Source organism: Terrapene carolina, unplaced genomic scaffold (genome assembly GCF_002925995.2).
Source record: "Terrapene carolina triunguis isolate 2854851 unplaced genomic scaffold, T_m_triunguis-2.0 Scaffold192, whole genome shotgun sequence".
NCBI classification, from domain to species: Eukaryota; Metazoa; Chordata; order Testudines; family Emydidae; genus Terrapene; species Terrapene triunguis.
This window is the reverse complement of record NW_020664543.1, coordinates 6,695,464-6,722,365: the sequence shown is the minus strand read 5'-3', so window position 1 is coordinate 6,722,365 and position 26,902 is coordinate 6,695,464. Positions and strand designations below refer to the sequence as shown.

The window sequence follows — 26,902 nt, the reverse complement described above, 5'->3', positions numbered from 1 at the left end:
ATCAGGCACGTGACTATCAATTTAATGTGTTCCATGCATCTTATGAACAGTTAGTTAAAACTCAAAAACATTTGCAATATAAAATGTTTTAGTTTTTTTCCCATTTTTATCAATAAATCTAATGAATGTGCCTTTTTCCGCAGCTGTAGTTCACCCACATTGTTGCAGTAGAGCTTATTATCTCATTTACATTTTTAAGTGCTTTTCAAAGTGTAGGATATCTGGGCTGGAAAGCAAAACATTTCATTTCTTTGTTCTCAGGCCAACACAAAGCACTTCCAAGGTCAGGTATGGTGTAGACTTTCAACAGCAAACATGTTTACATGGCATTTGGAAGCCAGTATAACTGAAAAAATACTGTCTTTACAGCAGTGATGTAAGCCAACTCAGAAAAGCTGAGAAAGGGATGAATTTTGTACCTTGAACAGTTTAACTGATTAACAAACTGTTAACGCATGTCAACAGAGTCCACATGGACAGTTAGTACGTGGCAGGCTAGTGTGGGTAGAGTCACACCCGAGTTTGCAGCAAACTTTGTGTGTCCAGACAAATCCTAATTTGTTAGGCTTTTGTTTTCCATTTGGAAAAAATGGAAACTGCCTTTGTGATTCAAAACTTAAGGCTGGATTTTTTTATTTTTACACTATACTGTGTTGTCCATCCCATCAGTCATTAAACGTAGGCATCGGTATTCCATGGGTAGAACTTTGCATTTTGAAAATTTAGCATAAAAGCTTATACTTCCATAAAACAAATGCCCGGTTGTGTTACTGAGTAATTGGGGTGAGTGCAGTATAGCAATTTTTTTTGCTGAATAATGACTTTTGAACCCTAATCCTATGTTTAATTTTCCAAAAGAGAGGTTATACAGTGCTCCCAGGATAAGCTGTCAACTGTTTAATACATTTTAAGTGCATCCTGCATGAGGAGAGGTAGATTGAAGAGTTTTGTGAGCCCTGGATTCATAGCTACCCTGAGCCGCACACTCGGTAAAACCTTGGATAACATTCCCCCCCCCCCTTCTCTTTTTTCCTTGCAAGTCAGTCAACCTGGCTTCAAAATTCAATACAAACTTGGCAGCATTGAATAGCAGACATTGCATCCAAGCTGTTCTCCTTAAATATGAGGTTTTAGGCATTCAAAGGAATTTTTAGTGTAATTACTAAATATCAGAGGAGGAGGGACATTACTCTCATTTGAATAACAGGGAGCTGCATATATCTGAGTATATATTTTAACAAAAATCCTCTTGCCAATTATCAAACCAAACATTTCATATTTCACAATGATGAGGTAATCAGAAGGTGATACGGTTTCAAGTCTCTAGCATCAATAGTCTGTGGAGCATTTTGAAGTGTTTGTGTCTCAAGAATCTTATTAACTATAGTCCAAGAGTAATGTTGTTGAAGCTATCTCCCTTCGGCATAGAAAAGTAAGACTAGATATATAAGTCTCCTTGTCTATGCTGTGGAAGTGCCCTTTTCATTGACACTTTATGCAGCTTTACACAGTTTTCTTTTGGGATATCCATCAAGGTTCTTACTGTGTAGGAATGGGAATCTTGCGCAGGGACATTATTTATCTGTAATTCTTATTCTCTGGAGATATTGATATGCAAGGATCACACTCCTCCAACCCCACACTTTTCTTTTCTTTTCTTGGATGGGCTTTGATATAATGCTGATTATCTTGATTTGGTGTTTCCTTCTGGATGCTTCACTTCCCATGCAACAAGGGGAACTAATGGAATCATTCAGAGAACAGCCTTGCTACACAACAATGGCTGCTGTGAAGTGACCAGTATTGGACTTGGCTCGCACTCTACCCCACTCAGAAACCTTAAGTGCTAGATGACTTCACCAGACTCTCACAAAGGAGTTAAATGTCTCTCCACCGTCCCAACACCCAAGCATGTTAAGGACTGACAGTTATAATAGATAATGGGAATTGTCTATAAACTCACACAATATATTCTATGTTGGATAATTGTTTAATGGTAATTATCTCTGTAATAGAATAGAATTTACATTTTAAGAAGCAAATGTATGATAGTTAAACCCACATATCCTCAGATTGTCATGTACTTTTCACTGTATGCCCTCTGCACAATATATTTGTGTGCTTTAAAAAAAAAATAAAGACAAAAGGGGGAAATTGATGGATGAGATGGTGCTTTACAAGTTCTCTTCAATGGTGCCAAGTTGTTGCTGTGTTTACTATCAGTACGGTCTTGGTGGATGTATTTACTCGCTACGGACTTTCCCAGTGGAATCCAATGAAAGTTGTTGTTTTTTCTCAAAGACGAAAATACAATAAAACAAAACCGTATACACACATGCTTTTTTATACCACAGAAACCAAGCAAATGAATGAAACTTTCCAGTTAGAGGAAGGTTGGCAGCTTTGAGTGAAGGAAATAAATGTGGTGAGTGGGTGGCATCAGCACAGCTGAGGATCCCTTCCAGTGTACAAACAATTCCCTAATTCTCTTTTTCACCATGACATGCTAGATGGATGATATTAGTTGCTCAATTGAAAATGGTAGTAGAAGGTGGGTCCTGTAGGATCTCAGACAGCAAATACAAATATGGCTATTGGACATTCCTGATTTTAGTAAAAAGGGAAACAAATTTCTCTATATGCTCAATCCCATTGAAATCAATAACAAAACTCATTGAGTTCATTGGGTCCATGGCCTGTCTCAGTTGATTTTCTAGTACATGAAAAGACCCCATTCTTTTTACAAATTCATGTAATAGTATGACATAATTATTTGGGGTTTTGAATCATAAGTTATAGCTCTATTTTTAAATTGCCATATCAGAAATACAAAAACAAACCACACATTACATGAATAATTTTTTTCAGGATATTAATACAATGTATTGAACTCCAAGACGTGTTGAGCACAGAAGACTGGCTACAAAGACTGGGTTTCAACATTATCTAGCAAAAATGATAGTGTAAAAGCCACTGGGCAGGCTTAAAGTTCATTCCTGGGTCTGGTTAAACTTTTTGGCATCAGAATATGTAATGGTCTTATAGCTGTAATACTTTAAAGTTAACGCCTGGCATCACTTCAAAACAATGTGCAAGATCTATCATAACTAGCCCTCTTATCTTATCTGAATAGCAATTTTATCCTGTAAATGATTTGAGACTACAGTATTTCAGTGCTGTGGAAAAGAGAGAGAGTTTTTTTCTGTTAAATCTTTGGTACTGCAAGTACCTTTAATTATTCCAATTTATTTATGGGTATTCCACGTTCAGTAGCATGTGATATCATACCACATGCTCTGCAAAATGCATTAAGGGAACACAATTTTGCTGATCTCTCTTTTACAGCAGATTTTAGAGTAGCATGTCCATGCTGTTTAGATTTTTAAAAGTCATTATAATTATATTTATTATGTATCGTCAGATCTAAATTTCCATTTTCAGAGACAGTCCTGACCCTGCTTTGTACTTTCCAGCTGATACACTAGCTGTGTTCCCATTTCCTAGTCTCCTACAGATAACCCTAAATGCTTCTCTTCTGCTACCATCACCACCTCTGTGATGGTGTCTCTCTAGCATAAGCATTGTGCACCTTGCTTCAAGTCAACTCTTGAGGTACCAATGCCCAGGTTCAAACAGGGGCCTATAATTAAGCTTTAGTAAGTAAATATTCAGTGTGCATTAAAACATTTAACGATAACATTAACAAACCTTTTTGTTAATTGTTCAGTTGTTGGAATTATCATATTTCGATTATAACCTCCTTGGGACATGAACTGTCTTTTTGTGTGTTCTTACATCATCTAGCACTTTGGAGCCTTGGCCTGAGAGTTGGGGTCTGAGGTCCAGCAATACAAATAAATAATAACAAACCAAATAAGTAATGGGCCTCATCTGATTTTATCAAAAATTGTGATGCTTTAAGAGCAAGACAAAGATCAGTTAAATTAGCATTGTTATTAGCAATCATTATTTATTGGATTTGTATTTCTCATTTGTATATATATGTGCTAGGTGCTTTGCTAGCAGGTAAAGCCTTACCTCAAAGAGCTTACAGTTTAAATAACCTTGAGTCCACTTCCACTGCAGATGCAAGACATGGTTCCTGAGAGAGCAGATTTCCCCCCCCCCACACCCCCTTAAGTCAAAGTACTGGTGCACCATGAAATCATTACAAACAAAACACAGATTGTACAAATAAAAAGAGTAAGGGGAACTTTATGAACATTAGCAATACTTGTAAATAGATGAGAGAGCTCAATTCTGCTACCCTTACTCCTACATTGGTAGTCCTGTTGTAATCAGCGGAACTACCTGTGTAGTAAGGGGCTAAGTGAGAATAAGTTTGTCAGTGGCTCTCGTGATATTGTTGAAAACGAAGATTGAAGAGTATAAAATACCCAGGACTTTCGCTACCAGCTGAACGCAATTACACCTCCACCCCGATATAACGCTGTCCTCGGGAGCCAAAAAATCTTACCGCGTTATCGGTGAAACCCTGTTATATCGAACTTGCTTTGATCCGCCGGAGCGCGCAGCCCCGCCCCCCCGGAGCACTGCTTTACCGCGTGATATCCGAATTCGTGTTATATCAGGTCGTGTTATATCGGGATAGAGGTGTTTATGGGTTTTTTTTTCCTTCCATCTTCTCATTTTTAACGTGTGTTTTGTATTGATCGATATTGTTTCAGGCTTTACAAGATGAAATGGAAAATTATTGCAATCAGGTACGGTCTACAGAAAAGAAGCTGCAGCATAAGGAGTTGGAGACACAGGAACAGGTAAACAGTACTGTCCTACTAGATTTCTTTCCTTGGGCAAACAAACTCGATGTTTGACAATAATACCTTGCTTCAAGACAAAAGCATATCTTCTACCATATTTTCAGCTAGCTTTCTTTTTTGTTTTTGTTAATAAAAGAGAATTAAACTGTCTGAACCCCAGGGGCAAATACTTATCCAATGCTCTTTGTTTCAAGATGGTATTTCAGCTATTTTAGCTGTTAAATGATGCTTTTTAGGCAACAATATTGTTTTGAATGGAGGTTTCTGGTATTACTATAACCTGTTATTTCATGACTTCTGTTAAGAGAGCTATAATTTGACAACACTTGGGATAAAAATAATGTTTATTGCAGATCTTATGCATTCATTGTGTTAGAGTATTGTACATAAATGATTCCATATGATTAGCACTGCTAAGATTATTCTGGACATGGTCAGTGAAATCAGAGATTCATTTTTCCTCAGTCTGCTCCATAGCAAAGCTCACTATTTGTAATGTACAGGTTGGGGAAATTAATCTAATATTGTTACCAGCAGGGCCGGCCCCAGGCAGCCAAAAAAAAAAAAAAAAAACGCCGCGATCGCGATCTGCGGCGGCATTTCAGCGGAAGGTCCTTTGCTCTGAGCGGGAGTGAGGGACTTGCCGCCGAATAGCTGGACCTGCTGCCCCTCTCCGGAGTGGCCGCCCCAAGCACCTGCTTGCCAAGCTGGTGCCTGGAGCCGGCCCTGGTTATCAGAATTGTTACATAAAATTATCACTGAAATGCAAAGTGATTTGCCTGCATTAGAACCATGTTGTAAATTGAAATGTGCAGGAAAATACAGAAGTAGTAGAGCTTGCACAAATCCACATATCCCAGTCTTTGATCATGTGCTCACACAAAGAATACCAACCTGATGTAAGGAGAGATGAGTTTGTAGAATCTCCCCTTGTCTCTACTGCTTTTTCTGTACTGACTTGTAAACACTTGTGCAGTGTTTCAGATCCTGATTTGGTGCCAAAGTGCCCATGGCTCATTCTTTCTGTTCCCGTGTCTGTACTTCCTAGGATAGTAACATTTCGGGATAATCATCGTCAGAGTATCTCAAAAAATTCATAATGATTAGCAAGTATTATTGTCCTATTTACAAATGGGGGCTGGCCCATTGAGACACAGACATATAGTGACTTGACCACGGTAGTATAGTGAGAGTAGCAGAGTCTGGAACAGAACCCAGCTTTCTTGAGTCCTGGGTCCCTCTCCAACTATTAAATAGTGTTTTCAAGCATCTCCTCTAGATGTGTCAAACTGTTTGCCTAGTCTTCTGCCCTAAGCTGTTTTTTCCTTCCAGTAGGTGTTTAACTCATTTTTAACGTATTCATATCTTAATAGTTGCAGTTCTGTTGGTGCCTTTGTTAGTTCATTCCACACATATCCTCTTGAATAAAAAGTTTCTTAGGAACTTCCTTAATACCCATTCCTTTCTTAGTTTCAGTTTATACCTTTCTAGCAGTTTTTATGGCATTCACCTTCAGTATTTATCTTCTACTTTACACCTCAGTAATGTCCACTCAACTTCCATTCCTTTTCTAATTCTTTTATCTCTGTCATGTAAAAGAGTTCCCCAAAATTGTACTTGTTCTTCTAAGCATTGGGTAATGTTCAGAAATGTCTGAAGTGACGTAGGATCCTAAGTCCCATTTTCAGACCTGAGGTAGAAGCCAAATTCCCATTGATTTTTGCACCATCAAGTCCAGAGCTGCTTCTGCAATTTGTTAATATATTAGCAATGGAAGATGCTGATTCTTAGCCCCAGTGAGTTAATCAACAATTGAGACTTTGTTGAATGAGTTCAATCTTACAAGGTTACTCATCTTACAAGGTTTTTTGGAGTCTTTCCTTTTAATTTTTTAATGTAGTCTCTCTCTCCAGTAACTCAATGGTAAAATGGATATCTGATATATTTTTCATTGTTATTCCTTGGCCAGACTACCCATAAATATGTTCAGAGAAGGGGCAATAATGGTAGACAGCCTCGGATCAGCCAGTGAGGCGGTTGAGATATTCAAGGCACTTACTTGGAACTTTCTTCCTACACTTACCAAATATTGTTGCCTCGATACCGCATTGCATAAAGGATTGAAATTTGCCTTGGCACCATTACAAAGGACCGTTTTCTGGGCTTTTACATGTCTCCTTTAAAAAAAATAATAGGAGGAAGGGGGTGGGGGTTAAACTGCTTCTGCTTTTCATTAAAAGGAAAAAATCTGTGTTTTGATTCTATAACAACAACAAATAAGTGAATGAGACATGAAAAAAATATTTTGTTGTGCTTTTAATTAAAAACAAAAAGCTGGTTCTTGTTATGGCTTGTTGGGTGGCATCTTAGTGCTACATGTTTGTCTTATTTCTGTAGGGACATCCTTATAACTCTGCAGTCTCCAGAAGTGATTGACGAATTTACTAAGCTTACTCTTTGTTCCTTACAAAGAATTAACCTGTTCCTTATTAAATTGGTCAAGACAGATGCAATATTTACACACACATTCCACACAAAAAAGCTATAAAAAGATTATTAAGGTTGCAAAGCACTAAGGCAACTAGAACTGAATGCAATATCCCAGTTGAGGGTAAGCTATTGATTTGTATAAAGTACTATAATATTTTCCATCTTGTTTTCTGGCCTAGTCTTTGTGCACCATAACATTTTGTTTGCGTATTTGACCACCACGGCATATTGAACAGAAGTTGTCATGCACTGTCTTTGTCTTTTTCCTGAATGGTTACATTTAATTTAGAACTCAACAATGTGGCTGAATGTTTCAGTTTATTCTTTCCAGTGTACATTACCTTGCATTTCTCAATATTGAGTCTCACCTGCTGACATGTTGCCCATTCCTCTACTTTTATTAAACCCCTTGAAAGTTTTTCAGTCTTCTTTAAATCTTGACTAACCTAAATTTTGCATCATCTGTAAATTTTGTTGTTCGCTCCATTTTCCAGTTCACTGAGAAATACATTAAGTAACACTAGTTCTCATGTGGAACCTTGGGGCACCTCATGCCTAATCTTTTGTGATGTTGAAATATTGAACATTTATTCCAAATATAAGCTTCCCAACCACTTGAGACATTTTAAAATTGTATTCCTGGTGGGCAACTAGAGAGAGGTCAGTAGAATTTGACTCAGAATATTGGAGATACGAGGTTTCCTTATAGGAGTGCCTGGACCGTTAAAACAACCCCAGAGAAGTTCCTGGGAAATCCAGGAGGCATCCCAATGTAGGAAATAACTAGAGCCATTTCCTAAAACAGGGCTTTAAGGTTTCTAGCTTCCCAGTAATATGTAGACTTCTGATTTTAGATTAGTTTCCCATATTGTCTGTTCTGTGTTGCAGCATTTAATTGTCTTTGATAAATGCATAGTTTCAGCATTGTCCTATACATTCAAGCTCTCTAATGGGAAGATCTGCATCCTTCACTTCACTGGAGAACCATTCTGTTTCTTGAATCATACGGCTTCATATCAAGCTGCCACCTTTATAGAAGTTATAAAATCTGAGTCATTATTGCAGCCATCCCTATATTGTTTGTATGACTTCAGTTCAGCAGGGGATGTAAGCACATGCTCATATCCCATTGACTTCAATGGGAATTAAGCATATGCTTCAAGTTAAGCACGTGCTTAAATGCTTTGCTAAATATGGGTGGACTTAAGCATGTGCTTAAGTGTTTTGCTGAATTGGGGCCTATGTAAACATCTATGGTAGATATCCCAGTCATATTCTGGCTTGAATATCTGGACTTCTTAAACAAAAAAAATTTAAAGCAACTGCCACACTGCAAAATATACAAAAAGCTTCTAGTAGACAGACCTCTGGGAAGTTCTCCCATGGGAACCTTACCTCAGAAACCATTTCAGAGTGTTGCTCCCCTGTTTACTTTTTCATTTTGAAAGGACTCCCAAAGATTTTAAATTTTGGAGTGGGAAAGACATTGGGTGAAGTTTGTACCCCATGAAAGAGGAAGAAAAAAATTATAAAATTCACCTTCTGCTCACAATGACATGAGCACTGTAGTACAGCTGCTACTTACAACACTGAAGATGTTTAAACCATAGCAATCATCCTCAAGGGTAAAAGCATCAGTCATGTCACAAAAAGAGCCTTAAAGGAGAGAGATGCTGTTCAGACAGAAAATCAATTATGTACAATTCATGAATATTATTGAGGGGAGTGAGGGTGAGTGCCAATACAGATTTCCAAGCCTTTAATTTCCATTTTCTCAAATTGATTAAAATAAAGGCAGAGGGAAATTAGATGAGTTAGGGTTGTGTTGGAGATATTTGGAGTGAAATCTGTTTAACAAAACAAAGCTGCTTCATTTTATTCCAAAGTACAAAATGAAAACAGGAGTGATAATTGAGAGCTGTGACTCAATAGCATTTATTGAATTTTTCATGTTTCATGTTTATTATTCTGACTTGCTTAATTTTATGACTGCTGGATATTTACCACATTCGGTTGCCATGCCAACTTAATATATTTGTTCACAGACAATGCTATTATGCAGCATTCTGAAATGTTGGTTCTTCAAGTGGTTGCAGACGTGTATTCCACTCAGAAGTGCACGTGCCCAGTGCACCAAAGCTTAGCAGTACCTGTGGGGAGTGGGTCAGCGCTCGCACACTTTGGCCCCCTAGCCCCTCCCCTAGCTATTTAAGGGCAGCACGCCCCGACCCTCCTTGGTTCCTTCTCACTGTCTGTGATTAGATTGTAGCGTTGTGTGTGGTATTTTACCTTATGCTTCTCTATTTCAGTCTTTCTGGAATTTTATTGTGTATAGTTAGATAGTTTAGTAGTACCCTTAGTTTTAGTTAGTAGAAGTCAGTTATGATCGATAGTTATCCTGGTATGATGCCATCACCACAGTTTAAACATTTTCCTTTGCATGGGTTGCTGTCCTCACTAGTGATTCCCAGATGTGGTGTTTGTTGTGCCTGGCAAAAGGGAACACTGAAGAAAGGTGCACCATCTGCATATGTTCAGGTGGTGAGGGACTTACACCTCAAGCAGCACCTTATGGAGCAGGCCATGAGGCCCACTTCGGCACCGGGGACCTCTATGGATCATTTGGCCCCCCAGGCAACTTTGGAACCAGAACAGGCCAATGTTCCTCTGCCAGACTCTGATACCTCTACCCGGAGGAAGTTAAATTGTTCTCCTTCCTTCCTTGGATCCTTTAAAAAAGAAGGTCTCAGAAAATTGACTGCAGCCACTTCAGAGCTCAGAGAGATTCATCCTCCTTTTTCAAGAGGAAAGCAGACTGACACCATGAGTCTTCTGGCACGTGTGATGGAGCTGGGCCATCTACCCACTCTCTGGTACAAAGGTGGCATCAGTTGGACACTGTAGTGTCGACTCCAGTACCCTCTGTGTGACGCCCATTGAGTCTGGTACTGATGACATTGTTCCCGAATGGTTCCATGCCATTGGCATAGCAGGTAGCATTGGACAGGCTTTTCCTCTCTGTTCCTGACTCATCAGTTATTCAGGAACATTCAGCGTGTCAGGCCTTCTTCTGCTCTGTCCTCTGTGCCTCTTGGAGTAATTGCAGACTTGTCTCAATTGTCTGCACCAACTTTGGCACAGCCTAAGACTCAGAGTGGGCATTTGAGGTCAGCCTCCTTGTGGGTACCAAGGTGCCCATCAGCACAGCTACTGGGTTGGCTCCTCCATTGTCTTCAGACGCTTTGGAGAGTTCATCAAGATTGAGCTCGGAGACATTTTCCCCCTCTCCCTCATCTTTGAGGCATCATTATCAAAGATTGTTGAGATCTCAAGTGAATCACGAGTGGTACCGAGGTCAGCACAGAACTAAGATCTGGGGCACATGGCCCAGTGCCTTGACTATGACAGTGTTAGTTCTCTGGCCTCCTTAATCTATTGGATTGACCTCCCATATCTCTTCCTCTTTATCCTGACCTACTGACTCAGCACCACAGTCAAACTTGGCACAGCGAGTGTGCTGTGTGGCTACATGACAAGGAGGAACAATGTTTGTAAGCTGTTCGACCAGTGCTACTTAATAGTAGGAAACAGTCTACTAGATTCATTCATTTGGCCAAGTGGAAGCGATTTTCAGTTTGGTTGCTAGCTCACGGAATTCAACCAATGCTAGCCTGCATTCAGGACATTTTGGTTTAGCTGTTACACCTTCAGCTGTCTGTCACTCAGTTCATTGAGGGTCAACTTAGCAGCGATCTTGGCATTTCATCCTCCCATCCAAGAGAAGTAAATCTTCTCAAACTTCATGGTAATGAGATTTCTAAGAGGGCCTCCATTTGAGCCCCTGGCAGCCTGTTCTCTGTCCCTCCTGTGCCAGAGTCAGCCTTCCTTGTTGCTATAACATCCGCAAGAAGAGTAAGTGAAATGCACATCTTAATGGCAGAGCCCCCATATATGCAGTTTTTCAAAGGCAACGTGGCCCTGTTGCCACATCCAAAATTTTTGTCAAAAGTGGTTTCAGTTTCACCTTACTCAAATGATTTACTTACCGGTGTTCTTTCCTAAACTGCATTCAAATGCAGATGAACAGTGACTTTGCAAGTTAGACCGTGCTTGACATTTTATCTGGAGAAGACTCAGCTTTTTCGTTCATCACCTCATCTTTTTGTCTACTATGTGGATCATATAAAGGGTCAGTCTGATGGCGTTCACATCCCCCCGCCCATCCGTGGCCTGCCCAGGTATTGCTCCATTTTTTAGTGTCAATTCTATCATTTATTCAAGTCCCGTCCATCAGCACCTGTACAGTGCAACACAACCGCTAATCCCTTTGATCTTCAGCTCCTGTTCATCGGGCCCTAGGAGGAAAAGAGATCTCTCTTCCTTGGGATTTCCTTCAGTCTGGGCACAGCTAGTCCTGTCCTCTTCCCCCAGTGCTTCTTTCCTTCCTTTTATCAAGCTAGTCGGATGGTAGGCCAGTTAATTCTTTAACTCATCCTGCCTCCCTACCTGATTAGCTACATCCTCCCTATTTACTCAATCAGCTGTCACTGGGGAAAGTAATTGAGGCTACAGTGATCAGAGTGCAGACCCACCTGTCAGGCCTCAGCACTCTGTCACAGGCAGTCTCTTCACAGATGATTTTGAGTTGGATAACTTCCTGCTGTTACTACTGCGTCCAGGTCACATGCAAACTTTGGGAAGACAGTTCTGCCGTCATTTTTTAAGTAGACTCAGAGCCCCACCTCCTGCCGGTATTGCTTGTGAGTCACCTGAGTGGAATACACATCTGAAACCACTCGAAGAAAAAATGGTTACCTACCTGTATTGTATTTATCTATTCTTGACGTTCGGTGGGAAGGAACTGAGGGGAGTCAGGGCAGCGCTGCCCTTAAATAGACACGGGAGGGATTACAGGGGCCAGAGAGCATGGGCATTGTCCCTGTGGGTACTGTTGTGCAGTGAGGTTCTCCAGTTTTGGTGAATTAAGTGCACACACACCTGAGTGGAATACCCATATCTCAAAAAGCAACAGATACAGTACAGCTAGGGAACTTTTAACTTTTGCCACACCTTGTTCTTGATGGACTCTTGAACGAGACTAGTATTTTCTCCTTCTGCAAATTCATGGATCTGTGAGCAAAGAGTCAGTGCATCCAAACAAGATACATCTTAAGTGTTTCTGTGTCCAGTAAATTGCTTGTCCATAGCAGCCCTTAGTGATGATGGAGGCCAGAAGACTTAAATATATTTGTTGCGTGTATTTATTCATTTAATCTTTTATTGGCCAGATTGTTTCTCATACTCCTCTCTGAACATACCACAGGCTTAAAAAAATAAATGTAATATTTACTAAACTCTCAGAAACCTTCTCCTACTCCTGCATAATCTCCATTCTGGCCAGCTTTTACAGACTCCATCGTGACATCCATCACAAACCTGCTCAGTCTTTACATGCCATGGGAAAGCAGTAGCATTCCTGAACTGGGGCACTGTAGAACCCACGGCAGGAAGTCTGTTCCAGAACCAAAGATCCCTCGTTCAAACACCAAAATCCACCAGCCCCTTCCTGTGGGATTTTTAGCTTGAGTGCCTCAGATGATTGCAGTAGTCCTGGTACTCTATGAAGGGAGAGGTGGTCCCTTGGGTAGATGGGGGATGCAAACTATTTAGAACTGGTCAAAACTGGCACCTGGAATTTCGAAATGTTGTCAAGGAGTAGCCCTACATAGAGCATGCTGAAGTAATCTAAACTCAAGGTGACAAAGCTATAGATTACCATGGCGAGCTTTGTGTTTAAAAGTAAAAGTTGAAACTTCTTTGCTAAGTGCAGGTGATCAGTACTCTTGCCATCCATTGTTTCCTAGACTCTCAGCAGCAGTCAAAGACCCAGCATGAGTCAGAGTCTGCTCAAATTGAGTCAAGCCCTGAATTTTGTAATGACTCCCCAGACCTTGTAAGAAATAACTTGGTATATGAACAAATAATAAACTTACTTTATGTAGCATCCTCCATAACATGGTTTCATAAAACACTTTACAGGTTAAATTATTACAGAATTAAGTATTAGATAATAGTAATATTATCAAATTATGCTGTTATACATAATATCTATAGAGCAGAAGGGGGAAGAAACAGGTGTAGGCACAGGAAAACAGACTTGGAGGTGGGATTTGAAAGAAGATGGTATATCGATGGGGTTGAAAGATACAGAAAACTTGTTTCATATGGCAAAAGTGGCAGGGGAGGAGGTTCTCGCACCAACAGTGCCATTGCTGGAAAGGAAAAGGGGAAGCTTTTGGTATATCTGGGGAGGTTAATAATCAAGTATTAACTCTGGTAAAAAGTACAGTCTCCCAGAAAAGTACAAAGGCATGTGCACCCGATGGCAGTGAGACTTGGAATGAAGTGAGCAGCTGAAAAGAGAACTAGAAGATGTGTCAATAGTTGAAAGGAGACAGAATTTTTACCAACAGTAGCAACATTTGCGCTCATATGCAAGAAATGCATACAGTATTTGAAAATGTCAGTTATTTGCATCTTGCCTGTTAAATAATGATGAGTCAAAGGGGGACCTTTCCTTTTGTGGGGAAAGTAAGTTATTTCATGTGATTTAGGTGATTGCTTGCATAGAAATAAATGAAGGAATTGTGTTCTTTCAGAGAAAGAAGATTAGAGGTTCCACCGTAAGGCAAATAGTCAAATGAGGGGAAGTAAAGGGGGAAATGGTATTTCTTGCAGAAATGAGCTTAGGTTCAGAAGAAGAAAAAGAAATGAGGAGAAACACTCCTGAGCCTACCCAGTGGTTAGAAGAGGCTAGGAACCCAGAGACGTGTGGTAGGTTAGTGAGGTGTCTCTCTCTTCCTTCCAGGGGATGGGGCTGTCTGGATGGAGTTTAACGCAGTACAGATTCATATTTCCTGTGTTTGATAAAGGCTGGTATTGATACGATACTAGCCAAAAGCTGGCCTTCAATATTACTACATTTTTACCCTCAGACACAGTTTCCTTTTTAATCAGCCTCATTTGTGAGAAATAGAACAAGTATAGCAATGTTTACCTTCTCTACTAACCATGGAATTTGAGCAGAAATGTTAAAATGCTTGGGGTCGATAAGAACCAGAATCTTACCAACGGTGATGCTTTGAAGAACAGGCGATATGTTTGCTTGTAAAAACCTTGTTCCTTAAAGGAGAGGAAATTTTGATCATAGAAGTAATTTCTGTTTACTATCTACAAAGGCCTTGCCAGAAAGTTTTGGGCAGTCTGAAAATATAGAGCCTGATCCTGCATGTTGCTAAACACCCTCAGCTCCAGCTGACATCAGTGAGGCCTGAGGGCTCTCAGTGCTTTGCAAGCTCAAACCCTTAAACCAGGGATCCCCAACCTGTTTGTGGCCAGTAGCACATTCATGTTTTCAGAAGAGTGTGGCAGGCGCCAACAATTTTTCAAGGCTTATTTTGTATTTGTACATTAAATAATAGGGAAAACATCATATTTAATATTACATAATATATGAATCAAGAGAGAAGCCGCGAGGACAGAGAACACCGGCACCCGCAGCCCCAGCAGGCGCGGGGCCCCGGCTTCTCTCCCCTGCTGGGCACTAGGCGGGCCCCGCGCCTGCCAGGGACTGAGAACACCAGCGCCCGCAGCCTGCAGCCCCGGAGTTCTCTGTCCCCGGTAGGCGTGGGGCCGCAGCTTCTCTCCCCTGCTGGGCACTAGGCGGGCCCCGCACCTGCCGGGGACAGAGAACACTGGTGCCCGCAGCCTGAATTCTCTGTCCCCATCAGGTGCGGGGCCGTGGCTTCTCTCCCCTGCTGGGCACTAGGCGGGCACATATAAATGCCCCGGCGGGTGCCATGGCGCCCGCGGGCACCGCGTTGGGGACCATGCCTTAAACCGTTGAATCGTTCCACACTGGAAAGGACTATGCAGCAGGTACAGCAGATGGAAGGTAAAGCTGTAATACATGAATAAATTCCAGGGTGGTGTCAGAGAATCTTATTCAAACTGCATTTCAGATGTAATTATCTTGATAATGTTTTAGAAATTCTCTGCTATTAACAAAACCAGGAATTAATGGTGTTTGTTTGTAGGGCTGGGCCAGTGGTGCTGGTTAGTAGCGCTGACGATGAGCTAATTTCGATTTCTATTTGTCCGCTCCCCAGATCAGCGCGTGTTGGAAGCACTGTTGAGGCCTCCCCCTTACACGTAACAGTGACTTCTCTAGCCAGTTTGTGGAACAACATGGATGTGAGTGTGGTGTTTAGATGCTGCTTGTAATTATTAGAACTGGGAGCACTGGCTGTTGGGAGTCTGAAAGGACAGGAAACAGGAAGGAGTGGGGGGAAGCGTTGAGGAGGCTGGGAGAGTTACAGAGTGTGCAGCTACAGCTTGGAGAAGAGACTTGCACTGTAAATAAAGTTCTGTTGAAGTTGTTAATACTTTGCCTGGTGGATACAACAGTGAGCTGAAGGGAACAGTCCTCCACCAGCAGTGAGAGTCCTTTGGATGAGGGGTTAAGGAATTGGGGACCATGAACATTCCAACAGAGACAATGGAGGCCCCCTACTGGGGGGGGGCAGAGGAGGGAGTTTGTTAACCACAGCATTCCTTGTTATTCTATGGTGTTGACAGTGAAAGCTTTTATTCCTATCCAGCTCATGTAATCTCAAGAATGCTGTTCTTGTCATATGCAGCCCGCTGTTTTTTAAAGTTTTGCCTAGCTTCTCTTCCTTTGCAGTTATGAATTATATAGACCTTTAGTGCTTAACTACAAACAGAGGATTTTCCAGGTGGGGGATCTGGGGTAAGAACAGAAAGATATTGAAATACAAGCCGCTGAAGTAATAAGGTCTCTTGGATGCAGGTTGAAAGAAACTGATTTAGAGCAGAAAGCTAAGATTGTGCATTGAGCAGCACAGCATAACTGGTGGTCCTTAAGGGTTAGTAAAACAGCAAGGCAAAAGATGTTTTGGACTCTCAAATGGCTTACTAGCTAAAGAGAGAAAAACACAAAGGTTGGCTATGCCACCACCATATGCTTTATTGAAATTGTGAGAGCAGGGTAGGTTCTGTAGCTGAATTTATTTTACTGTCATAGAACAACATGGTGCATATTTTACAAAAGAACATGAGTGGCTGATATTACTCTACGATTTTCAGTTGAATTGAATTTATGCAATGTTTAATGCTTATTACTAATGAAAACTTAAGAATAGTGTAGTCAAATGAAATTGTTGTATTTCTTTAAATCTGTAGGAACCACATGTCAGCATGCATTTCACAGTGAGGGTAGTAACTCCAACCTCCTATCCCTGTAATAGGAGAGTATGTGAACCAAAAAGGAAAGAAAGTTTGTATTCTAATACATTGTGAATCAGGTCTGGCTCTGGGTCAAAAAGTGCCTTGGGTAGCCCAGAATTTGGAGGTCCAAGACAAGTAATTTGGGATGGTCATCTGCAATCGACCCCAGATTCTATTAAGATCTTTTTGGAGTCGGAGGACACCTGAAACCTTAATGAAATTGGGCATCTGGATAATTGGGTTCCTCTGATTGTAGAGAGTTGGCAGGCTTCCCCAAGGCCAGCTGAGAATCTTAGCAGCTCCACGGCACAGCAGCTTTGTTTCCCTGAGAACTTGTTCCCTGCAGGAGCAGAGAATCAGTCACTGCAGCCAGGGAGGAGGTGGCCAATCTTTGATTAATCGTGAGTTTCACATATCCAGGATTTTGCAAATTGGGGCTGCGTTGTAATAATAATACTTAGATACTGAAGAGCTAAATGTCGCCTGTTGGAGGTGGGCAGTCCCATGGGGCAGAAGAAGAGTTGCTGGGTTTGGAATAGGATGAAGGGCTTAGTTTTGGATAATTCACATACACAGCCAAACGAAACATCTATCTCCTGTGAGATTTGTCTTGACCCATTATGACAATCATTTTATGCCATGCAGTTCAGCATTTCCTATATTTCATGTTGGAGTGTGTGGGGATGGTTCAGCTCTTACATTTCTCCTAACTTGTGTGGCCAACCAAAGGTTACTTTATCTATCTGTGGCAAATACAGCTTTTAATTGCTTCTGTTGACATCAAAGATGATTAATGTAGAATTTCAAACCGCATATGCCATCCACATACTTGAGTAAACAAAAAATCAGTGTGACAACTTGTATTAAAACGTATAATACCTTTCCTGGGGGTTGCTGGATTAAATCAGCTCATCAAAATGAACAAGAAAAAAGGCTTTCTCATGGCTGAAGAAAACCTAACACAACACCAAATAAAACAGAGCTATCCCATCCAACAGACTAAAGCCCTCCTGAGGGATGAAGAATTGCAGTTTTAAACATCTCTTAAGGATATAGAGACAGAGCTTTGGTGGGTCCTAGGTAGGCGACTCAAGTCAATAAAAGAACAAACAAGTCTTTAGGGACAAAAATCCAAACCAAACAAAAACACTCTTCAGTTATAGTTTTCCTTGGTCTAAAATAAATGTTAAAAATATAGACCCCCTCCCCATCAAAATTAGTATACCATACCCAGCTATATGTTGTGTGTTAGTTATGAAGAAGTAATTTAGACTTTCACCATGATCTATTTAAATCTCTTGGGTCAGTATATCTTGTTAGTAACTTCAGCCAACAACTATTAGCATGTTATTTAGCACAGTGTGACAGGAAACATCTGGGATCTTATTTTCATCCCATTGTGCAATTATTAATGAATATAGTTGAAAGTAATATACTTTCAACAAACTATCTTAGCGATGAATTTATTGGGTGATCCTCTTCACCTTGATATTAGGGTCTAGTATTTTGCAGATCAGTTTTCACTGCAAAATGGTGCATGCACCTTCTCACTGAAGTCCAGAAAGAAATCATTCTAAGAATCAGCCCCAATCAATCCTTCAGCTACCAGGGATTGTTTCTCGCTTTGTCTGTCTCTCTCTTTTTTTTTAAATAGTACTCAAGAATTTCCTTCCAGCCAACTTAGTACTGTGTATCTGGATTCCAAAGCATGGTACTTATTTCTTTGTGACTTTCCAAGAATTATCTTCCTCAAAAGGGAACAGCTCTCTTCAGCCTTTGCTGGATTACAGTGTGAAAAGTGTACAACGGTTTTGTGAAAACGTGCCGTTAGATTGCACTTGAAGATTATACTGGTAAAAAATAACCAGGTGGGAAGAGGCCTGTCGCAGAATTTGACCATAATTAGTGCACTCACAAAGCCATATCTTACCTGAAGTTTTCATTACACATATTTGGAATAAAACTTACTTGACGTCCAAAAATTGCACAGGAAGAATACATATTAAGGGGCCTGATCCACCCTTCTTTACACATCTAAAACTCCCATTGACTGAATGGCTGGTTTGGCTGCAGGGGCGATGCTGGTTTTAGCCCTAAGTGCTGCCAGCAATCAGTACGGTGAAATTTACCCCACGGTGGGCTAGTGCAAGACCAGTCACAACACAATATATCTATGGTGTGGCAATGCAGATGGGAACGGGACACTGCAATGGGGCCTGCACACGATGGAAGGGTGTCTTGGAATATGCAAGTGTGGCAAAGGGCTACTAGCAATAGAACTGGGTAGCCACACTTGCATGGATCTAGTGACCAGGAATTTTCACATGAAAGACATAGAGGTTCTGCAGCCACTGTTCCCATAGGCTGAAATGATGGTAACAGAAGGACTGGACTGGCATCCCACTGCTTGTTTGCAGAGTGGGGGCCATGGGATTCTTTTCCCTGGACTTTGCAGCCCCAATTTTACAAGCTTTGTGCATGCTTGTAATGTGAATGTGAATTTCACCGTTATTGTATTATCTTTAGATATGAGCTCAGAAAAGCTCTCCAGCACAATCTGCCTGATTGGTGAAATATAGCTTTTATTTTTTCTTAACTTCCCCCCCCAAAAAAAATTTAGCAGTTCTAGCTGTCTGTTCCTTCTCCTCTCTCACCAAGAACATGTATAACACATGTTAAATGAACACAAATATGCATGTTCTGCTGCATCCAGAACTCCACCCTAAATGAGCTCTTGGCTCAAAGAATATTTATCCTGGCAAAGTACATACCTCATAATGTTTAAAGACTCTCACAAATAATAGCATAAGTGTATCTAAGTTATTTTATTTTTAAAAGAATACAAATCTCTCTCTCACACACACGCGCACACACACACACACACACTTCAAACAAGATTCTCTGAGTCAACAGTGAAACGCTGTTGCAAAAAAAGTGAACATCCTTCTGGGATATATTAGCGGGAGTGTTGTAAGCAAGACACGAGAAGTAATTCTTCTGCTCTACTCTGCACTGATTAGCCCTCAACTGGAGTATTGTGTCCAATTCTGGGTGCCACATTTCAGGAAGGATGTGGACAAATTGGAGAGAGTCCAGAGAAGAGTGACAAAAATGATTAAAGGTCTAGAAAACATGACCTGTGAGGGAAGATTGAAAAAATTGGGTTTGTTTAGTCTTGAAAAGAGAAGACTGAGAAGGGACATGATAACAGTTTTAAAGTACGTAAAAGGTTGTTACAAGGAAGAGAAGAAAAATTGTTTTTCTTAATCTCTGAGGATAGGACAAGAAGCAATGGGCTTAAATTGCAGCAAGGGCAGTTCAGGTTAGACATTAGGAAAAACTTCCTAGCTGTCAGGGTGGTTAAGCACTAAAATAAATTGCCTAGGGAGGTTGTGGAATCTCCGTCATTGGAGATTTTTAAGAGTAGGTTGGACAAACACCTGTCAGGGACGGGCTAGATAATATTTAGTCCTGCCACGAGTGCAGGGGACTGGGCTGGATGACCTCTCGAGGTCCCTTCCAGTTCTATGGTTCTGTGATTCTGTGATTATTTATATTCACCTGAAACTTTTCTCCTTACTGTAGACATCTGCAAAGACATCTTGCTTTAACCCTCCATCCAGTTTCATGGCCTTTAAGTACGAATGCTCCAGAACTGTTTGATAAAACAATCATCCCCCAAACTCCCCTGAGACTCAAGAGTATTATGTAAACAATGCACCGGCGCAGCACAGCCTAGGCAATGAGAGACATGAGTCTCATGGGTCTCCTGCGTGCTTTGCTTACAACCAAGCCTCTAGAAATGCCCTTTCCCAGTCAGTTTTAGGTGGGGGATAGTTTAAAATACTAATTAAAAGGAGGGGGAAATTAAGTATAAAAATAATTAGAAAATGATGACTGCAGCTGGTTATACTCTTTCCTTAACGTGTATAAATTAGTCCTGAAGTGTATATGACATACAGATACGGGCACTGCTGGTAGGTTCCAAAGATGCCATGGTAGCAATGCATATCTATGTCAGAAACCCCAAACGAAATAGTACAGAACTCCTTTACCTCAGCCTTTATTTATCACACCACCTTTTTGAAAGTTTACAAATATTTTTTTTCACTCTTGCAGCTATTTCTTTTGGGGAGTTACACACCCTTTTCATTTTTAAAGGGCCTGATATAATGCCCACTGAAGCCAATAAGGAGTCCTTCCATTGACTTCAATGGGTATTGAATCCATCCCTCAGTGACTGGTGATCATTTAGGTAGACAAAAATCAATTCATGATTCTCTATATAGTTAGAATGGAGACATAACTTTCTAGTGATATTTTTAAGCGTATACAGGGATGAGCTGCTAGGGTGGTAATATTTCCTTGATATATACCCATAATCATGTATAAGGAGATCACACATTGGTCTTTTGAAGGTGCTCACAGAGTCATTCCAAGTCCAAACATTTTAGAAATCTCTTTCAGCATTTGAATCTCCAACAGGGTCTTGAATTCATTGCAGCCAAAAGGGAAAGGTCAAGCAGAAAGCAAAAGCATATGGAGATTGCTGTAGTGTCAGATAATGTGCTTAGAAATTACTTTAAAAGAGAATAATCATTTCAAGAGACAGGTTTTGGTCCTACTCAAGTTAATACTTTTAGAGCTTAGTTAGAAAAATAGTAGATCAACAATTTTTACTCTGCTGCAGTGAATTTGACTGAAAAATGAGCTGTGAAGAGGGCAAGGAATGTCTTGCAAATTTTCCGTGTCATAATAAGTAAGACAAGATGCTCAAAATATCTAGATGGGGATTGACAAGCCATTAAACTATTCTGACTGCATCATTTAGCTGGAGGGCATTAATCGTCCTTGAATGAAGTCCAAGAAATGCCAAGCTGTAAATAAAATTTAGTTACATCCATGGACACAAAATGTTCCTCCTTACAAAACTTCTTAACTTCAAAGTGTTTTGAAAAAAATTCTGGATACAGAGTTATTTTGTCTCGTATATTAGGCGTGAGATACAAGCAATGCCTCTGGGCCTGAGCTAACGCCCATTGAAGTCAGCAGGAAGGCTCCCATTGACTTCAGTGGCTACTGCATCAGGCCCTCTGCCCAGTCCCCAGCCTTGCTTTTATTAAAGCTTCCCATGGACGGATTAGAGGGAGATAGCCGCATGGCCCTTCCTTTCTCCTCTCACACCATGTCTTAACAGAGCCCCTACCATGTCTCGTATCAGGGGGTAGCCGTGTTAGTCTGTATCTACAAAAACAACAAGGAGTCTGGTGGCACCTTAAAGACCTACCATGTCTCCTTTTCCTGCCCATTTTCTCCTCACTCCTTTTCTAGCTTCCCTCATTTTCCTTCTTTTCTTTTCTGTCTACTTGTTTTCTTCTTTATCCTCTTTTGCTCTTTTACATGTTTTGGAGAACACTTTCTCCTCTCCTTGCTCCCCACCCACCCATCCGCCAGTACAGCAGAACCTGCTCCCTGTTCTCCCACTCACCAGAATTCTGCATGGCCCTGGGGATGGTAACTGGTGCCATACAAAGCTGAGCTGAGTAATGAGAACTATAGCTGGTTGCATAAAGGGCACAGCAGGAGCAGAGAGGGAAGGTGGGTGACATTAAGGAGCTGCCTACCACTTTACCTGCAAAGGTGGGAGCATGCTTGCAGTGTCTGTGTGCGATGGTGGTGGGTGGATCTGCATTCTTACAGCTTTCTTCATCCATACTGATCCTCCCTTGCCCCCGACCCCCAAATTAGTCTTGTTCTGGCATCCAAATTGGGAAACACTGCTCTAAGAAGAAGCTGACTGTGAAGATTCTCTCCTGCCCCCCCAAATTGGTTATGAGTCATTTAAATCTCTTTATTCAATTTCAGGTGACATACATACGACAAGAATATGAAACCAAACTCAAAGGTCTGATGCCAGCATCTTTGAGAAAGGAACTCGAAGACACCATTGCATCTTTAAAATCTCAGGTAAGATATCAGCACTCAATTGTCTCCAATTCTAGGGTTTAAATAACACTCATCTCTTTTATAAAGGACACTATGAATGCAATAAATTTGGCAATATTGGATTGAGGTCCAATGATAAACTGGCAAGAGTCCAGTGCTTATCACACCATCACCTTTCTTCTAGGATCCCCCTCTCCCCAGATCCCTCATCTCGCTAGGTAAAGAGTCATCTCTCTTGAGCCAAGCGATTTACCTCAAATGCCTGCTGAAAGTAGAAAATAAAGTCAGCAGTGATGTTGCAACTGTTACTTTTTTTCTCAAGAATATGCTGCTGAAGACAGGGTATGGTTAGCAACTGTCTATTATCAGTGTTTCTTCAGAAGAAGTTGTGTTCAACATGCACTGGTGGAATCTTTGTTTCCTTTGCAGCCTGCATAATAAAGCAGCCCTTTGCTTTTTCAGGTACTGCCTCAAAAGCCCATTGTATTAATTCCAAGTTTGGTTGATAAAAGTAATAGTGTTGATATAATATATTGACGAAGACATTTGATTTGGTACACACAACATTTTGGTTTGGATTTTAAGCAGGAATTAACTCAGGAAATCCTATGATCTGTGTTGTGTTAGATAAAACTAGTTGGTTCCTTCTTGTCTTAAAATCTATGAAACTGTAAATTAATCTGAATGGCAGCACTAGAAGTAAGAATAGTAAAGATGAAGACAAATTGTTAAATGTCACTTTCTTAAATCAATGACTGATTATGTTTAAAAAAAAAAAAACTTACCCCTTTGGTAGGGCTACTGGCCTAGTGGATAGTTTGGAAGCAGTAGATGTGATATATCTTGATTTTAGTAAGGCTTTTGACACAGCCCCACATGACATTTTCATAAGCAAATAAGAGAAATGTGATCTAGATGAAATTACTGTACGGAGTGTTGCAGAACTGGTTGAAAGACCATAATCAGAGTAATTAACCATGGTTCACTGTCTAAAGGGGAAGGTGTATCTAGTGCAGTCCCGCAGGGGTCAATCCTGGGTCCGGTAGAATTCAATATTTTCATTAATGACTTGGTTAATGGAGTGGAGAGTATACATATGAAATTTGTGGATGACACCAAGATGGGAGAGGTTGCTAGTACTTTGGAGAACAGGATTAGATTTCAAAATTAACTTAACAAATTAAACAAGATGACATTCAATAAAGACAAGTGCAAAGTACTGCATTTAGGAAGGAAAATGCACAATAGCTGGGTAGAAAATAGTACTGCTGAAAAGGACTTAGGGGCTATAGTGAATGACAAATTGAATATGAGTCACTGATGTAATGCAGTTGCAAATAAGGCTAATATTCTGGGCTGTATTCATAGGAATGTTGTATGTAAGACATGGGAGGTAATTGTTCCACTCTACTAGGCACTGGTGAGGCCTCAGCTGGAATAGTATCCAATTCTGGGTGCCGTACTTTACGAAACACGTGGACAAACTTGAGAGAGTCCAGAGGAGAGCAACAAAAATAATTAAAGGTTTAGAAAACCTGACCTTTGAGGAAAGATTTTAAAAACTGGGCACATTTAGTCCTGAGAAAAGAAGACAGGGGGGACCAGATAAGTCTTCAAATATGTTATAAAGAAGACTGTGATCAATTGTTCTCCATGTCCACTGAAGGTAGGACAAGAAGTAGTGGGCTTAATCTGCAGCAAGGGAGATTTAGGTTGGATATTAAGAAAAACATCCTAAGTACTGGAATAGAGTACAAAGGGAGATAGTGGATCCCAAATCTTGGAGGTTTTTAAGAGCAGGTTAGACAAACAACTGTCTGGGATGGTCATAGAATCATAGAATATCAGGGTTGGAAGGGACCTCAGGAGGTCATCTAGTCCAACCCCCTGCTCAAAGCAGGACCAATCCCCAACTAAATCATGATAGGTATATTAGATCCTGTCTTAAGCGTGAGGGGTGGACTAGATGACTTCTAGATCCTTTCCACCTTACATTTCTTTGATATTATAAATGTATGCTGTGTATTGTGGTGATGTGATGTACAAACTCCACTCTGGGGAGCAGAATCCTTCAGGAGCCATTCATGATCCACGTGGAATCATTTGAAATGCCAAGACATGCCATATGTTCATGAAATGCCAAAGGTTTTGGGGGGGAGAGGGGAATGAAAGGTTAAACTGGTATCTGAGATGTTAAGAGAGTTAGTTTTTTCATGCAGAAGTCAACGTTTTTTTGGCTTGGATTTATTTGGTAAAATATTGTTTGAAATGAGGTCGTTACTTAAAATCATGAAACTAAGTCATATTTTTTGGTACATAAGATATTAAATAGACCCACATCAATTTCCAAGAAACACTTACAAGCTGATATAGATATACACACTCTCCATGTCCATCTCTCTCCCTGGAAATGGTTGTTAGTTTAATTTACGTACATTCTCTGTTTATAATGCATAAAGGTTAGTTTGTAACATTTTTTGCTATGCATGGAAATTTCCCTTAGCAATGTCTGTCTTTAACAGAAATATGAAATTTCCAAAAGAGAGAGCTTTATATTCCCACATGCTAAAGGTGACACAAGTTAATAGTTACGATTGCAGATATTTATTTATTGCATGTAAAGGAATTTCCAGTGGTAGTGATATTTATTCTGATTAAAGTCATGCAGACCAATAAAGGGTTAAGGATCTACCAGGATGATCTATTTCCAGTTGATAGTAAAAGGCCATTTAAAAGTATGGTTTACTGTTAACTTTGTCTGGTAGGAAGCATTCCATTGGGACAGATATAAGAATACTTCACCTTACAGTGAGTTTTGTTTTTTAAAATTGAAACTGATATACCCCTGCAGGGCTTCTTTTGGATCAGCAGCATTTCAAAGGACTAAAAGTAACTCCAGACTCTTAAAACTGGGTGTTAATGCAGAAACACGTAGCTGCCGGCTTCATTTGCAGCAATATATGGTAGTCACAAACCATTCAGTAAGCAGGGTTCTCTTCTGAAGCACAGGTGTCCTCGTCTTTGAAAATTGTTGAAATTCCAGTTTGAAAACATCAGAGGAGAACGGCAGTGGAATCCTTGCACCTGTCAGGATTATTAATTGTTCCGGGGTGACGGACCAAGAACTGTTAAAAATGAACAAATATTCACCGCTCAGCAAAGTTTTCTAAAACTTTAGTAAAGTTTAAAATGCATTGCCACAATTGTTCACTGCACACCCCCATGAGCTCTTTGTAAGCTATTCTAACATGGTAGTGCTACATAATATAAGCATTAATTCTCTCACACACCCTGTGAGAAAGTGGAATAGTGTTTTCACCATATTTCAGATGAGGAAACTGAGGTAGAGAAGTGAACTGATTTAGCGTCAGAGCTGGGATTAGAACTCAGATTCTCAGTCCCATGTTTAGTCCACATGCTACATTATCCAGTATAGCTCTGAGTCCAAAAAGTTTTCGTGGCTGCCTTGGCTCCTGACTGAGTGGATAGGGTGCAGGATTAATGCTGTGGGTACACAGGCCAGGGAAACCACACTAGCAACTTGCAGTCAAGCATCATGCTTAAATCCAGCTCACGACTAAGGTGCTATTGAGGTTTCTCTAGTGTAAACTGGGCTTTAGACAGTAAAGTCAGTCTCTGTGAAATAAGTACCAATTGATTCATTAAGATTTTATACACCACTTTCATATGGGATGTGTTTTGTAGGTAAACTTTCTGCAGAAGAGAGCATCTGTCCTACAAGAAGAACTGAATGTGTACCACACCAGAAGGTAAATGAGTATCTTCTCATCAATTTGTACCATTTCACACCTGTGGGTCTCAGCTATTGAAGTTTTACAGCTTAATTAAAATGCTTACATATGGTTGCAGTTTAAAAAGAACCTTATTTTCAGTAAACAAGCTGTCTTTGAGACGTCACCCAGCTCTTCTAACCACACTGCTTAGTCAGTACTATTAGAGCAAGATTAGAGAACTTGCAGGTGCAATACAAGTCTGGGCTTTGCCTCCATGTTCATGAGACAGGGGCACAGTGCACAGCTGCAGGTCTGCGGTGATGCTGCCGCCTTTTAAACAGAGAAAACGATGATGCAATTCTGAATATTACCGCTCACAGATTCAAAGTACAGGATCTTCATGAGCTTTAGATTTGTTTCAGAGCTGTACACCATCCAAAATAAATGACTACAAGTGTTGCAACAGCAATAAAAAGATTCTCTGTGCCCTTAGAGTAAATGATTCACATGGATGATTGGGAAAAAGGAAACTTCCAAGCAAGGTCATTGAGGTTTTTTGTCCTTATAGGGTTCATTGATAATTGTATATCTCACATCAGGATTTCTGCAAAGAACAGGATGTGCACATATAAACAGCAGATATTT

The 26,902-nt window shown here is 40.5% G+C and overlaps 1 protein-coding gene across 1 annotated transcript in view; it reads left to right on the top strand.

The window, feature by feature from the left end:
• Window positions 1-26,297, top strand: part of CEP112 (centrosomal protein 112) — a 297,346-nt gene extending 271,049 nt beyond the window's left edge. Inside the window, exons 24-26 of the mRNA XM_029912219.1 lie at window positions 4,689-4,778; window positions 22,443-22,544; window positions 26,229-26,297. Of these exons, the coding sequence (XP_029768079.1) occupies window positions 4,689-4,778; window positions 22,443-22,544; window positions 26,229-26,297 (261 nt within the window). The remainder of the gene's footprint in view (window positions 1-4,688; window positions 4,779-22,442; window positions 22,545-26,228) is intronic.
• The last annotated feature ends 605 nt before the right edge of the window (window positions 26,298-26,902 follow it).